The sequence below is a fragment of the Ahaetulla prasina genome, chromosome 11, assembly GCF_028640845.1.
Source record: "Ahaetulla prasina isolate Xishuangbanna chromosome 11, ASM2864084v1, whole genome shotgun sequence".
NCBI lineage: Eukaryota > Metazoa > Chordata > Lepidosauria > Squamata > Colubridae > Ahaetulla > Ahaetulla prasina.
Genome location: NC_080549.1, coordinates 9,115,400 through 9,132,690, shown reverse-complemented (window position 1 = coordinate 9,132,690; position 17,291 = coordinate 9,115,400). Strand labels below are relative to the sequence as shown.

At 40.7% G+C, this 17,291-nt stretch overlaps 1 protein-coding gene across 1 annotated transcript in view; it reads right to left on the bottom strand.

Moving 5' to 3' along the window:
- Positions 1 to 17,291, bottom strand: part of PCDH11X (protocadherin 11 X-linked) — a 785,021-nt gene that overhangs the window by 323,267 nt on the left and 444,463 nt on the right. Inside the window, exon 5 of the mRNA XM_058197151.1 lies at positions 14,182 to 14,253. Coding sequence (XP_058053134.1) covers positions 14,182 to 14,253 — 72 coding nt within the window. The remainder of the gene's footprint in view (positions 1 to 14,181; positions 14,254 to 17,291) is intronic.

The following is a 17,291-nucleotide window of genomic DNA, read 5'->3' as shown; positions in this document are numbered from 1 at the left end:
TGTGTGTGTGTGTGTTTTCTGAGGTTTTCGCGGGTGTTTGTATGTAGGTCTTTGATTATTTGGGTTTTCTCCCGCTTAAAAGGACACACCCCCAGCCAATCAGAGCACAAAAAAACCCTATCCAATCAGAGCACAGCCAAGCTCCCACCCAATCAGTTCAAACCCCCACTAGCAGTTAAAAAGGAAGAAACAGCTGCAATCACACATTGCTCCCAGAAGCATGAAGCTGAAGCCTGAAGATGATGAATGAGACTTCATCAAAACGTCGCCAAGACACTTCCAATTTTACGCGGGAGAAAACCCGAATAACCAAAGACCTACACACACACACACACACACACACACATATATATTAGTCACATCCTGTTTGACAAATTTGTATAACGACAGTTCTCTAACACAGGGGCCTTAGAAAAGAACAATGATTCCAGAGCAACAGATTCTAATTAATTTCTCTGCTATAAATCCATAAAGGGAAGATTTTTCAACAAAGCTACATGATTCTCCTTGATATGTCTACTTAAAAAAGTTGATGAATACAAAAGAGAATTGGCAGTAAGTAGAAATGAAATAAAAAGTTCTATAGCTGGTGCTACCATTTTTTTTAAAAAAATCACTACAATCGTATCATTAGTATTTACACTTTTACTTTATTAGAGATTCTTATTCCAAATCCAATGATGGAAGATGTAATAAGGGGGGGAAGATGGCAGATAATATGTTGACTGAAACAGAGATGAAGAGAAAATATATGTCAGGTCTCTGCACAAAGGAGCACGGTGGCTTGTGTGATTAGGATGCTGGAATCAGCGGTGGGCTGCAATTTTTAACAACTGGTTCTTTGCCCTAATTACTGGCTGGCTGGGTGTGGCTGAGTGGGCATGGCCATGTCGTGTCCCACTCCTCTGCTGACGGCCGGGTCAGGGGAATCCGAATCAGGCGTGCCTCTGCAGCTCTGCCAAAGTCCTAGCAAAGTCCTCAGGGCAGGCAGGAGACCAGAAAGTGACTTCAGCAAGATATGTTTAGACTTTGCTTGACTCAGAGAATGCCAGAAAGCAGATCCTTTATATAGGCCATGGGGTGTGGCTCCATGACTCAGCACTTATCCAGGCCTGCCCCTCCCTTCCTTCTGTTGCCTCCGCCTATCAAGTCTTCTGACGCGAGGGTCACTCCAGTCGGCAGCTGTTGGCAATAGACCTCCCTCAGGCTCACATACTGTGGAGGAGGGGGAGGGGTCTAGTTGCTCTGGCATGGAGCCAGAGTTGGGGGCTGGAGATATTTCCTCCTCTTCAGCCTGTCTGGGCATGGAGCCAGGGCTGGGGCTGGGAGGCATACTAGAACATTCCTCCGTGTTCGGAAGCAGATAAGAAGGCCCTGGCTGTGGTGAGATTGGGCGAGACACAACAGGACAACTCGATGTCACTTACGTCGAGAGTCACTTCCCCTCGCCCGCCCTCTCATAACCTTGGGGATGCTGCAACAGTTGTAAGTGTGAAAAATGGTCATAGTCACTTTTTTCAGTGCCCTTGTAACTTTGAATGGTCATTAAATGAACTGTTGTAAGTCAAGGATTACCTGTACAAAAACACAAAAAAGCTTCTCTGCTTGCAAAAAGCTGCCCTAAATATCAGTCATTAGATTAGAACTGGAGGAATGCACACTGAAGATCAATTAGTCACAGCCGTGGCTAGAAAGGATTAGGCTAGAAATACAGGCATACCAGAATGTTTCCTTTCTGCCTCCCTTGCAGGATTAGCCCTGTAAAGCGGGAAAAGATTTCTTCCAACAACTAGTTCTTTGAACTGCTCAGAAAAATTAACATCCGATTCGGGAGAACCGGTGCAAACTGGGAGCAGCCCACCTCTGGCTGGGATGGAAGTTAGTAAACCCATGTTTGAGACCTGAATGCAGCCATGGGATGGAGTTGAGTTCCCGGTCTTCACTCCAGCTCCTGCTGGGGACATGAAAGGTGCTCCCAATGGCAACAGTGACATCACTGGCTAATCATATCAACCCGGAAGTGCCTTGGTACTTCTGAGAGATGTGCAAGTCATTGCACAGCCTTAGTGAACACACCACTGAGGTAAGTGCAATTAAAAAAAAAATCCCTGTCGTATAGAATGTTAAACTGACTACAACCAAGGTTTCTTTGCCCAACAACTTCACGAAATCTCCCTTGCTAAATGTTTTCTCCTGCATCTTATTACATGGCCAATCAATCACTTAAGTAAGGGCAACTGGTACTAAAAACCCCAGTGTTCTGAATTTAGCATTCAAATCTAATCTATAAAACATTCAGAGATGTATACCAACTGGAAACAATCACAAATGAAAGTTTAATCAGAGTACATTGGGCGGGGGAGAAATATTCAGAAAGGTTTTCTTGAAAATAAATTTATGAATGAGTGTTTTGACCTTCGGTGTCACCTGTAAATTGGCTTTAGCTCAAAAGGATGATAGGTGGGATATGCAGTGGCTGACAGAAGCGCTCATATATTATTGCATCTATTAAACTCGGTTTCCAAATGGAGCAACCAATTCTATTTGAAGTATATTTACTCCTAGGCTCTGTCTACCAGCATATGCCCAACTAGCTGGAAAGGAAAGGATGATGGCATCATAAATTAGCATCACACATCCAATGTTCTCTACTCTGGTCTATGCACTTTTTGGCATACATTAAATTTTCTTGGAATATGAAGCTAATCCCTTTTCATAGATATATATATATATCAAAAGGTGCTGCAAATGTTGAACAGGACAGACTGTTCTGCAACGAATGCCTCGAAATTCTGTCTCTGGTAACCACAGTGGAAACTTTGGCAGATGGCGTCTGGGGCAAATCCAACATGCCTATCACCATTACCAGCCATTCCACTCAATTAGTTCTGCCATAATGTAGTCAAATTAAGCTCCGCATTTGTGTGTCTGGGCCAAGTCCTATTTTAGCAATGAGCCAAGCGATGCCCTACCTCCTATTACGAAAGTGGTTCTTTCTTTGCGTTCCACCTTTTCCCTATATCATCATCAGGCCGTGCAGCTATTTGCCATATCTTCAGCTGTATTGTGAGGGCCATTCAAATCAGCTAGTGATTCGCTGATAACTTCACTGCCTCAATTGGAAACTAGATGTGAAATTAATTAGCATATGAATTTGAGGACCATGCCGATATTTAAAAATAGATACAGTGGAGAAGCAAATACAATCCTGCAGGATCCAATCTGGATCGGTCACCGGGATCAGATATTTAGTCTTATGAGCTTTTGGACTTCTGCTAGAGCCCCTCTTTGGGGAATTTTTCTCTCACTGGAATGTTAGTAAGTTAGGATGGGTCATATTATATACATAATAAATAGATTGTATTTCTTTCAATACAAGAGAAGATTGTAGAACCAATTTTGGTGAGAACGAAATTGGGATTACAACTAAGACACCTATTATTATTGTTATTAGTATTTATTATTACCATAAATTATCCAGTAGCCACATATGGTGGCAGGAGCTCTGCGTGAAACTGTCAACATGTGAATTCCATCACACCTCCCTTTCCAGGACGGTAAGAAGATTTGGCTGGGTTCTGATTCAAGCAAAACAAAAAAGCAAAACAAAACCCAAGGTTCCTTTACGGACATTATTCATCAATTTATTACAATCTTTCATTATGACCACTATTTTAGACTTTGAAGAATGCCCTGCCAGTGGGACCATTTATGAAATGTAGCGTCCAGTGCTAAAATTGGTGTGTTCTGTCTCTGAATGGGCATTTGTTGATCTCGCCATCTAGGACACAATTGCAGAAAATTGAATTTAAAAGAGATTGCTCCCTTAGCTGATATAACTATAGAGAAACTCGGGATATGTCGTGCTGACTGACCTGTGTAAAAGAGAAATGGTTTATCGGTCTCCTTTAACAGGAAAGCAGAAATGTCTTTGCCAAGAGCTGACTAGCCAGCTACGTATTTAATAGTGGATATGGGAAACGTATGTGAAATAATGCCATATTGTTTAACATTTTTATATGCCCTGCCCACGGGAACCGAAAATACAAAAGTTCCACATTTTGTTGGTCATTGTCGGTTTAAATGCATTGAAGGAAGGAGAGATGAACTGAATAATGGGAAGGAGAGAGGGAAAGCACTCCAAATGAGATCCTTGTGGGAATGAGTTGGTTCTCTTTCATGAATGAATGAATGAATTTGCCAAATCTATACAGCTTCCCATCTTGTGTACATAACTCTGAGTGGTGTACAAAGCTAAAAACACAGAACAGTACAACAAAATAACAAAAAAACAACAACAACAGAAATCAATCTTAAAAAAATTAACACAATCAATCAAAAACCATAACAATAATAATCTGCAGGAGAGCACACTCCGTTTTACTTGCAGTTCAGATACTGTTGTGACCCAGGTTCCTGGACCCGGACTCCTGAACTCGGATGATTCAGAAAGTGAGGGAGAAGACCTGGCAAGCCCTGCTTCTCTTGAGCCCTTTCCCTCCCTGGCACCCACTCAAAGGGAGGAGGAGGGGCCGGCAAGACCTGATTCCCTGGAGCCTTCTTCTGATTTGGCAACGCCCCAAGAACAGTTTTGGAGTGATGCAAGGCTGCGCAGGCGTGATCGGCATGCGCAGCAGAAGGAGTGTTGGGGGAAAGCCAAGTCATAATTGTCATGCAGTGACATCTGCAGAGACTATAAATAGGAGGCGGGACTTCCTGGTTTTTTGTCTTGGACAAAGCAATGAATTGGCGCGGGCTAACTGTCTCAATGGAGGGAAGAATATATTCGTGAGTAATTCTGGCCTTATCTATAATTTCCTCGTTATCTCCAGAAACTTGGCAGGCCCGTGGGTAGACGTGGCCAGGACATGTATCTATGTAAATAAAAGGAGAAAAGAAGGCCTCTGACTGACTCTTTGCTAGGAGTATTGGGGGGAGGGAAACAGAACAGATACCTTGCAGGTTCTATATCCATGTACTTGTAGAAAATGACCAGGCTGAGCCCAAGGGAGGGGGTCAAACGTGTCATTAGTCTCGACTCTTTTCATGCCCACAAGAGATCTAAGTCCAGACCACCTTGAATTCAGTTGACTCTTATCTACCACCAATTTGCTTGGGCCGTTAGTAGTTCAGATTCTTGTAGAGAGCTTAAGCTTGAAATAACCGTACATGTTCATTTGAATAGCTTGGACTCCTGATTTCCTGCACCAGACAATAATGCACATCCTACTGCAGCAATCTCAAGGTAAGAAGAATTTCACCAGTTTCTAGAATGGATTGCAGGGAGTGTTAGTTCTCCTTAAGAATTCATTTATAACACATTGGTTTTGACAAAGCACTTGAAATATTCCCAGCTGCAGTAGATTTTCATGCAAAATAATCTTCTGGCCACTGTAGCAATATGGCATCATTAGAGGAAGTAGAAAGCTACAGAGGGAACTAATAATAATAAAAGAGTAAACATGTTGTACTATAGCTTTTCTGATAGGGGAGTCAATTTCCAACTTACCGGCTCATTGGCCTCCTTATAACACCGACATTTGTAAAAAAATCAGGGACCAGGGGAAAAATACAAATTATGACTGAGATAGAAAAAGCAAAAACGACCGAAGGGAGTAATCATTCTTGGTAAAACTATACCTGATGCTCCAGGTTGCCAGTAAGTGTCTCTATTTTCTCAAACGTTCAATACAACTCTTACATTTCCCCGCATGTAAGCATGAATAACATACCAGATTTTGTGACTCATTTCAAATAGTCCAAAAATGCCCAGACAGGGGAATTAACCTGACCCATTCTACTATCCATCCATACTTATTCAATATACCCTGATCCGCTAAAAAGCAAAAAGTCTATTTATTTGGTTGAAGTTCCCAGCTTTTTTCTGAAAACTCAGCAATGGTATGATGACAATCACCACGATAGAGACTTAACTGTTTGACATAATCAATTCAATGTACCCACAGTCATTTGTAAAATCAATTATAGTTAATTTCAACAGAGCTTGTCGACATTGATTCCTAACAACTGGTGCTCAATCAGCCAACTTCTAATCACTTACAGAAGGTGTTGTGTCTGCGCCCCCCGAGCCGGGCCCCTTGCCAGAAAGTGACTTGGAAAGTGAGGGGAAGGGCCATCAGGACTTACCTCAGGAGCACCGGCTTCCCTGGCTCAGCTCCAGGAGCCAGAGGCAGGCCAGGTGGAGGAGATAATGAGGCCTCCGTCCCCTGACTCTTTCCCCCCCAGGCCACGCCTCCAGACCCAGCTGACGGCAATCAGGCCTGGCTGGACCCTAGGTTTCATAGTCAGGAGAGATGGGAACAACAGAAGCAGGGGTGGGGCAGGCCTAGGAAGTGCTGAGTCATGGAGCCACACCCCACAGGATATAAAAGCAGCGAGAGCTGTTATGCCTCTTCGTAGCAGGCAAATCAACTGCTTAACTAAGAGCTGAAGTACTGTTTATTCCTGGGTGATTCATCAGCCTCAAGGGAGATAACAGAGACACTTGGCAGATGCTCACTAGTTTGCTGCCAGAGCTGATAGTGCTGGTTTATTAAGCCATCGCTCGGACGGAGGTGAGAGAGGACAAAACAGAAGGCAAGTAACAATGTATAGGTAACCCTGGACTTACAACAGCTTATTGAATAACCATTCAAAGTTACAACGGCACTGAAAAACATGACTTATGACCGTTTTTCATACTTACAACTATGACAGCATCCCTGGGGCTTTCAAAGGTAATCTTAACATTATCTTAAGATAATAGGAGTACAGCCCAAAATAGCACATATACATCTTGTGCAATGACATATGATCAGGTGGAGATTATCCTGAAAAGGAAGCTAATCGATATGAATAACCAGGAAAATCCAAAGTCTTTAGGTTTGGTAGCTAATCATTTCATATACACGTCATACTGTGCATGGCCAATAGAAATAACTATTTTTCCCAGGGGTGGGCTGCTGGGGGTTCATGGGGGTTCAGGAGAACCTCTAGCTAAGATTCTGTGCAATTCGGAGAACCCCCAAATCCAACTCCTGGCTGGTCCCAACCACCCCACCCCACCCCTCCCAGGAGTCCCTATACCCTTTTTAGATGGAGGGTGTGCATGGAAGCTTGGGGAGGGTGAAAAACAGGCCTACCTGAAGTTCAGGAAGGCCGGAAATGGGCCCATTTCCAGTCTCCAGAGGACTTCTGGAGCCTGGGGATACCATTTTCACCCTCCCAGAGACTCGAGAAAAGCCTCCGGAGCCCAGGTAGGGCAAAAATACCGCCCAATGGTGCAGGAGCCTGACTAGGCCATGCCCACTATGGCCACACCTACCCAGCAACCAGGCGGAGAACCCCTTGCTAAAATTTTTGAAGCCCACCCCTGATTTTTTCCCCCCCAAAGTATCACGTTGTTTTCACCCTTATCTTACAAACAGCAAAATTCTTTGTAACAGTATGCCAGACAGAGCAATCCCTTAACAAGTATCCGATTTAGTTAGATAAATAAGTTAAAATTTTTGCTGGTTTAAATTCCTGAACTCATGGAAGTCAATTAGTGGCACTGACTTGAAATCTTAATTAATATTTCAATAAAGCGCCTTGATAGTCAATCAGTTTTCACCTTAAATATTTTACTATATCAAATTTTAAAATTTTAGGAGGGTATTAAAATAATGGCATATTAAAACAGTATTTCAGTTCTTAACTATTGTATTATTTAAGGTATTTTATAGGTGCTATAATTTGGGGGATCTTAATGCCACATATTCTTTCTTCATTCAGAAGGAAGGAAGGAAAGAGGGAGGGAGGGAGGAAAGAAGGAAGGAAGGAAGGAAGGAAGGAAGGAAGGAAGGAAGGAAGGAAGGAAGGAAGGAAGGAAGGAAAGAATTGTTTGCATTCATTTGAGGATTTTTCTATATATCCTTATATATAGAATAGAATAGAATAGAATTTTATTGGCCAAGTGTGATTGGACACACAAGGAATTTGTCTTGGTGCATATGCTCTCAGTGTACATAAAAGAAAAGATACATTCATCAAGGTACAACATTTACAACACAATTGATGGTCAGTATATCAATATAAATCAATATAAATCATAAGGATTGCCAGCAACAAGTTATAGTCATACAGTCATAAGTGGAAAGAGATTGGTGATGGGAACTATGAAACGATTAATAGTAGTGCAGATTCAGTAAATAGTCTGACAGTGTTGATGGAATTATTTGTTTAGCAGAGTGATGGCCTTCGGGAAAAAACTGTTCTTGTGTCTAGTTGTTCTGGTGTGCAGTGCTCTATAGCGTCGTTTTGAGGGTAGGAGTTGAAACAGTTTATGTCCAGGATGCGAGGGATCTGCAAATATTTTCATGGCCCTCTTCTTGATTCGTGCAGTATACAGGTCCTCAATGGAAGGCAGGTTGGTAGCAATTATTTTTTCTGCAGTTCTAATTATTATAATTAGATAATTATAGAATATATATTATAATATATATTCTATATTAGTACCCTGTTTCCGCCAAAATAAGACATTCTCTGATAATAAGCCCAATCGGGCTTTTGAGCGCATGGCAATAAGGCCAAGCGCTTATTTCAGGGTTCAAAAAAATATAAGACAGGGTCTTATTTTGGGGAAAACATGGTAGAAATTTTAATTCTTTCCAAAGAAAGGTTATGAAACTACATTTAAAGTTAGGGGTCATTGGTGCCTCTGAGCTTGCTTGTTTCCTTGCAGGCGTTTCATTACCCTAATTAGGTAACATCATCACTGCTACTCAGTGCTAGTGACTAACACTGATGATGTTACCTAGTTAGGGTAACGAAACGTCGGCAAACAAACAAAGCAAGCTCAGAGAACACCAAGGACTCTTCACTTCAACTCTGAGCTACGAATATCCTCCTTTATTAAATTTAAAGTAGAGATTCGTATAATTGATCGTTTGGAACTCGATTTCATTGAGGGCCACATCAGAGTTGTGTTTGACCTTGAGGGCCTCTGGTGGGCGTGGCCAGGTGGGCGTGGCCAGCTCAACATCACTTGTGTCAGGGGTGCCTGTAGTGGCCTGAGTGCTTTGCCAGTGAAAACAGGCTCCCTGACCTCCGCTTTCATCCACGACGGCCTTCAGCAACCTTCTGTATGACTGTAACCTTATTGCTGGTATCCTTACGATTTATATTGACTGTTTCCTAATATGATTTGATTGCTTATTTGTACCCTATGATTAACATTAAGTGTTGTACCTTATGATTCTCGACGAATGCATCTGTTCTTTTATGTACACTGAGAAAGACCAAAGACAAATTCCTTGTGTATCCAATCACACTTGGCCAATAAAGAATTGCATTGCATTGCATTGCATTGCATTGCATTGCGTTGCATTGCGTTGCGTTGCGTTGCATTGCATTCTGTACTCTATTCTATTCTATTCTATTCTATTCTATTCTATTCTATTCTATTCTATTCTATTCTGCCAGTGAAAACAGAGCTCAAGAGGGCTGCATGTGGCCCTCCCGAGCTCCATTTTCGTTAACAGAAGCACCATGGACCAGTCATTCACTATTTCCAGGGTGGCCCCCAGGCTTTGAGTTTTACACCCCTGGTTTGGAACAATTAGCCATGGCTTGAATAGATTAAGTAGGTATATCTTGGCTTGTTTCTACATTTTAGATGAGTACAAGCGATGTGGGTTTGGCCATAAGTGGAAAGAACTCATTCATTTTGTAATTTGTAAAAAAAAACAAAAAAAACAAATTGTTTGTCTCAATGTGATCACCAAGAGAAAGCTAAGACACGCTTTCTCAAAAGGTAGCATAAAACACAGCAAACAGTGATACGGAAGAGGGACTGGGTGATCTTCTTGAACAAAAAAAGAAAAGCTTTAATTTGTGAAGACTTTGTAATTTTGACGGGTCATTAAAAAAAGAAAAGAAAAGGAAGATCATTGCACAGCGTTTTTCCCCCCTCAGTTTCAAACAATAACCGCCTTTGTGTGCTACGCTGTAATTCCTTTACAGCTAACCTGAAACACACATCAAAGGCGGCAAATATTTAAACTGCCATTTCATCTGATTACAGCAGAGAGAATGGAGAAATTTGACTGGCGTTAAAGAATTTCCTCTGTTTTAACTACGCCTCTTAATTTCAATCCCACTTGTTCTGAATTACAGTCTTTTCAGGGAAGAGAAAAAAAAAGAAGAACCTTAAAAACACTGTTTTAAAACCATCTTCAATCATTTTATCCTTATCTTTGGAACAACGTACCAGCCTAATTCATTTCAGCCATAATTTTCCTGTCATGACTAATTCTTGCACGTAAGAGTTATAAATCATGATTCGTGAACAACATGGTAACAAACAGTGGTTGGATTCAGACGGTTCGGGCAAATCGGTAGTTAAATTGCTGACTGGCCCTGCCCCTTCCCGCCCTGCCCCGCCCCTTGTAGGAGTCCCCACATGCCTCATTTTGACTCCCAGGTAAGCGCAGGGAGGCCTCCTAGGCCCAAAATGGAGTATGGGTGAGCAGCATGTTCCCACCGCAATCCATTTTTGCTCCCAGGGGGGTGCAGGAGGCCGAGTGCTGCCTGTCACACCCCTGGCCACGCCCACCATGGCCACACCCACCCAGCTAATCATTAGGGCAGAGAACCGGTTGTTAAATTATTAGAATCCCACCACTGGTAACAAACAAGCAATCAATACATGGTGGCTTAGTATGATATCTGCACCAAGCACATTGGTCTACTGGAACTATCCATTGCCATTTTTCTCTAGGAACTGGCTATATGAATAAATGAAATCTGTCTGTTGAAGAGCATTAAGTAGGATAGTAACTCTAACCTACAAAATGTAACCAAAAATAATTCCAAATGACATGAAAAAGAAAAAAGGCAAGACAAAAACCAGCATAGCAAATTATCCAGGATCAGTGTAGGCCCACCTTTTCCAAGGTGACCCTTCAGACAGTGTTGAGATTCAAAAAATTTCCCTACCAGTTATTGTGGCCATGGCTTGGTGGGCGTGTGACTGGGTGGGCATGGCTTGGTGGTCATGTAACCGGGAAAACCAATGATCACACTTTACACAAAAATAACACAATTGACTCACACACAATGCAACAAGCAGGAACCTCACAGAGTCACAAGAGAGCTCAAAAAGAAACTATCACACTTTACACAAAAATACCGGTTTGGGCAATAGGTACTAAAAAATGCTTTAAAAAGTAAAAAAAAAAAAAAGTTCCAACGATCACGCAGCACAGCTGATTGTCACAGCTGATTGATGGAACCTTTTTTTTTTTTTTTTTTACTTTTTAAAAGCATTTTTCTACTACCGTTTGCCCAACCCGGTAATAATAAAATTCTAAAAAAAAAAGTTTAAAAAAAATTCTGAGGATCAGTTGTGCTGCTCAATCATCAGAATTTTTTTTTCTTTTTAAAGCATTTTTTTTATTACTGATTTGGGTGAACCAGTAGCATTTTCACTACCAGTTTGTGCGAACTGCCCCAAACAGGTAGCATTTGCCCCCGCCTTCAGATATGTTAAACTACACCTTCCAGAATCTTTGAGAAGGAGACAAAAACAAAACACAAAAACCCCACCCTACAAAGCCCATGCAAATAAGAGCGGTATTATAAATAAACCCAACTCTTGTTTCATTTTTCCACCTCTTTGGGTAAGATCATCTATAAACAATGACTTTAAAAAATGGAGCAGTTTTCTACAAGGCAAAGAACAATTTTAAGCCCCATAGCCAATCCCGAAATATCCACTTATAATACATTATACAATTTTCAAGTTAAATGTTGTGCATCAAATGTTGTCATTCATCAGTTTCCTCATCCCTCGAAGTGAACGGCTGTAATTTCCTTCCTGGTGAGTCAAAACTGATGGACTTTTTTGAAAAGCCTTCACCTTTAGCTGTCATTGGGCAGACTTAAATAGAATTCCATCCTCAGAGTTAATGAACTGCTCATAATTGTCTGCAGACATTAACTTAATTTGTACATTTCTGTTTCTCACACGGTAGCTCGTGCCCTACAATAGTGCAATTTGTATATCATTGTACCGACTGTGGACCACAGTCATGCATCCATCCTCGTGTGGTTTGACTGTGGCCCCACACTCCAGATATATCTTGATGATGGCATGAAAATACACCCTTGGCACAAATTGGAGGACTGATCCACAAATTGTGAGCTTCATAATTTATTCCGATTGAGGGCAACAAACTCTTGGTGGCTACAAGTAAAGTTGACATCTGAAATGAGCTGGAAAAAGGAAAAGTTCCATTCTAATAGTCATTTTGGATGCTCTACAGCCATGTAAAATAAAGTTTCATTAACATGACCATGGGGTGAAGTGAAATAGATGGAACTGAAGATTTGCTATGAATCATCATTACCAGCTACAAATCTACCATTGGATATTCTGGGAAGATTTCAACAGTTCTTATCAAAATTGCTGTCCTTCTAGAATCGTGCCTTGCTTTATTCCTTCGCCCCATCATTTCCTGTCTCCTTGTAAGAAAACCTTAGGTCTGCCTCCTTAGTAAGACATCACAGTCGATCTGCTCAACTTACTTTGTCACTTTTCTAACTTCAGCATGTTGTATCAGTCTTGTGGCATTTACAGTTATCATTAGGACAAAAAAAAATCTAATTAGGATGATCTTTTAAGAAACAAATAGAAATATGATCTCAAATTTAACTTCAAGAAAATCGGTTTACTAATTACCTTCACTGCATCACAGCAGTAAAGAAAGCTTAGAAGGTGGTTAGGGAAAACCAGCAATGTGGCTGGGGAAGAACAGAGAAAATTCTACCTACCTACCTATCTACCTACCTACCTACCTACCTACCTACCTACCTACCTACCTAACTATCTATCTAAATATCTATCTAAATATCTATCTAAATATCTAAATATCTGTCTATTTATCTATCTGTCCATCCATCCATCTATCTGTCATCTGTCTATCTGTCTGTCTATCTATCATATCTATTATCTGTCTGTCTGTCTGTCTATCTATCTATCTATCTATCTATCTATCTATCTATCTATCTATCTATCATCTATCTATCTGTCATCTGTCTATCATCTGTCTGTCTGTCTGTCTATCTATTTTTTCTATCTATCTATTTATCTATCTACCATCTATATTATCCATCTTAAACATCATAATTAATCTATATTTAAAGGGGAGATATTAATGACGCTTGTCTGTCTATCCATCCATCCATCATATCCTCCATTTATTATCTATCTATCTATCTATCTATCTATCTATCTATCTATCTATCTATCTATCTATCTATCTATCTATCTATCACATCATCATCAATCTATATTTAAAGGGGAGGTATTAATGCTGCTTGTCCAGAGCTGACATAGTTATGGAAGAAATTAAGCATTGGATTTCCTCCTCCCCCATCTCTGTGGTGAAGCATTACTCAGCAGTACCTTTCTTTACCCTCCCTGCCATACCAGATGGTTGGATAGAAGCATTTTATAACTCTCCCAAAAAACATCTCTCTCCTGGGCATCGTGGGTAAGAAGACGACTTTGTAACGAATGCCTGCTTCTCTGAAGACACCTTCATCTCCATGAGATTTTCTAGGATCCTCATAACTGTGGAATAATCTTTGATGGCGTAATCTCCTGCTGGCATGTAGTAGGTGAAAGGTAACCCAAATAACAGATAGTCTACTCAACTATCAGTCCCCGTGAGAATATCCAGTGAGCGGAAATGCTGTAGCCCAAAGCAACTGAAAAAAAAATTGCTATGGAAGACAGTTTGCCCAATGAGTCCTTCGGGAGAAGGGCGGTATATAAATTAAATTAATAAATAAATAATGCTTTCTCAAAGAAATATGAAAAAAAAATCATTAAAATAAATAGATTTCTTAATTCTTAATATTTTCTTTGGGGAATGAGGAGAAATGTCCTCAATCAAGTGTTCTTGAGCACAACATTCCGGATAGATTTTTTAAAAAAATCACATATCATGTCATCTTTTAAGGCTCAGAGAGTAAAGCTTGGCATTGTTCAAATATTTCAAAACATGATTTCCATGAACTTTTGCTGTTGATTTATTCCATTAACACACATTTTTTAAATGGAACCCTCTGAATTTCCTCTCCTTTTTTTTTTTTTCAGGAAAACATAACCGACATAAATTAAATCTTCTTGCTTACCGGTGGTTGGGTCCATGACTCTAGACTTGTCTCTTTTAATGGGGTCTGAGGTCTTCCCACATCTTTTGAATGCTTTGGAGACAAAAGGAAGAAACAGGGGAAAAAAATCTGCTGTTAGTTGCTTGAGAGACTTAACACACCCAGATTTGATTTACAATTGTGTGTGTGTGTGGGGGGGGGAATTGGAGATAATTTGTGCAGTTGTAAGAATTATAGGGCTGTGAATTGCAGAGAAAGGTAAGATTATTTGAATGACTGCAGTAGAAAAATTCAGGAAAGAGTTTCTTTACGGCCTTGTCCATGCCCTATTTTTTTCTTTTCTTGTTAAACAGAAAATCCTCCAACTGCAAGATAGGAAACCATGTTGGCTAGCTTTAGAATCTAATTAACGACCTCATTATGGATTTCTGGATTTTTATTTTTATTTTTATCAATGCAAGGACATCACTTCCAAGTACATAAACCACGGAATCAAATTATTTCATTGAAAATGAAAAAAAGAAAAAAAAGGTGAGTGCTTCAGGGACTCACATAAACAGAAGAACCAACACAAAATATGTCATGAAATGCTTTGAGGTATAGTGTCTGTGTACAGTATATGTTGATATACGCACAGATGGATAGACACATGCAGATGCGAAACACACTGGTGCTTGACTGCAGAATGATAGTGCGTAAGAGAGAGAGTTAATTCCCTTTTTTTCACTTTGTGGATTCTCTCTGGATTTATCAATAAAAACAAATCATTGCTTACAATCAGTGGTGGGATTCAGCCAGTTCGCACCACTTCGGGAGAACCGGTTGTTAACTTTCTTGGCAAACTGGTTGTTGGAAGAAATCATTAGGGCAGAGAACTGGTTGTTAAATCACTTGAATTCCACCACTGCTTACAATACTAGACAACACAGTACCAACAGTAGAGACCTTCAAATGTCTAGGTTCTACCATATCTCATGACCTAAAATGGATACCCACCATCAAAAACATCATCAAAAAAGAACAACAAAGAATGTTCTTTCTGCGCCAATTCAGAAAGCTCAAACTGTCCAAGGAGCTGCTGATACAGTTCTACAGAGGAATTATTGAGTCTGTTATCTGCACCTCCATAATTGTCTGGTTTGGTTCTGCAACCCAACAAGAAAGACACAGACTTCAGAGGATCATTAGAATTGCAGAAAAAAACAATGGCTGCCAACTGCCTTCCACTGAGGACCTGTATACTGCACGAGTCAAAAAGAGGACTGTGAAAATATGTAAGACCCCTCACATCCTGGACATAAACTTTTTGAACTCCTACCCTCAAAATGATGCTATAGAGCACTGTACACCAGAACAATTAGACATAAGAACCGTTTTTCCCCAAATGCCATCACTCTGCTAAACAAATAATTCCCTCAACATTGTCAAACTATATACTATTAGTCTTCTTATCGTTCCTATCACCCATCTCCTCCCACATAAGACTGCATGACTGTAACTTTGTTGCTGGTATCCTTATGGTTTATATTGACTGTTTTCCTATGACTATCATTAAGTGTTGTACCTTATGATTCTTGACAAACGTATCTTTTCTTTTATGTCACCAGGAGCGTATGCACCAAGACAAATTCCTTGTGTGTCCAATCACACTTGGCCAATAATCCTATTCTATTCTATTCCATTCTATTCTATTCTATTCTATTCTATTCTATTCTATTCTATTCTATTCTATTCTATTCTATTCTATTCTATTCTATTCTATTCTATTTTCTACTCTACTCTACTCTACTCTACTCTACTCTACTCTATTCTATTCTAAAAAACAGGGATGATGAAGGTAACGGTTCGCACAGACACATTTATATACAGAATCACACTGCCTCTGGTGGGGGTTGTTTTATGACGTGTCCTGGTGAGGTAAAAAAAAAAATAAAGGAAAGAAAGTGCCCTTAATAAAGAGCAACAGTGTTTGGGAAATGAAGTGGAACTTAATAGCTGATTGACCTTCCACCTTAACAGAATCCCAAATCCGTGACGGCTCCCTGTTTAGAAATAAATACACGAATGAGAACAGAATATGAAAAGCGCGGCACAGCGACATGAACTGATGTTGTTTGGGAACCACTTCTCTTGCTGAGGCAGGCTCTTCCTCTCCCCAGGCGAAATGAGATCTAATTTTGCAAAAAAACAAAAACAAAAACACCTGCTCATGTACATAATGATCGTTCAATTCTACGTATAAATGTCCTGGATTTGATGAGCCCAGAGACCAAGGTGCCACCAGTGCAGTGGTGGGTTTCAATTTTTTTTACTACTGGTTCTGTGGGCGTGGCTTGGTGGGCGTGGTTTGGTGGGCATGGCAGGGGAAGGATACTGTAAAATCTCCATTCCCACCCCACTCCAGGGGAAGGATCCTGTAAAATCTCCATTCCCACTCCACTCTAGGAGAAGGATACTGTAAAATTTCCATTCCCTCTCCACTCCAGGAGAAGGATATTGCAAAATTCCCATTTCCTCCCAATCAGCTGGGACCTGGGAGGCAGAGAATAAATGGGGGTGGGGCCAGTCAGAATTTTTTACTACCGGGTTTTTCAAATTACTCAAAATTTCCACTACCGGTTCTCCAGAACAGGTCAGAACCTGCTGAAACCCACCTCTGCACTAGTGTCTCCAGAGTGTCTTCACAAAAGTCTCGTGTCAGAATATTGCATGTCCTCCTCACCCAGAGACACTGCATTTAATGAATGTCAAATGCTACGCTATTCCCTCTCCTCTCCCACAGCCACTTTCAGCTCTTTTTAAAAGAGCTTTAGATGGTGGGATCAGAGATTTGGAAAACAGCAATTGTTTCCTTCACTTTCTAAAAGATGATTCTCATCTGTCATCTGCACCTCTATAACTGTCTGGTTTGGTTCTGCAACCCAACAAGACAGACACAGACTTCAGAGGATCATTAGAACTGCAGAAAAAACAATGGCTACCAACCTGCCTTCCATTGAGGACCTGTATACTGCAGGAGTCAAAAAGAGGGCTGTGAAAATATCTACAGACCCCTCGCATCCTGGACATAAATTGTCTCAACTTCTACTCTCAAAATGATGCTATAGAGCACTGCATAATAGAACAACTAG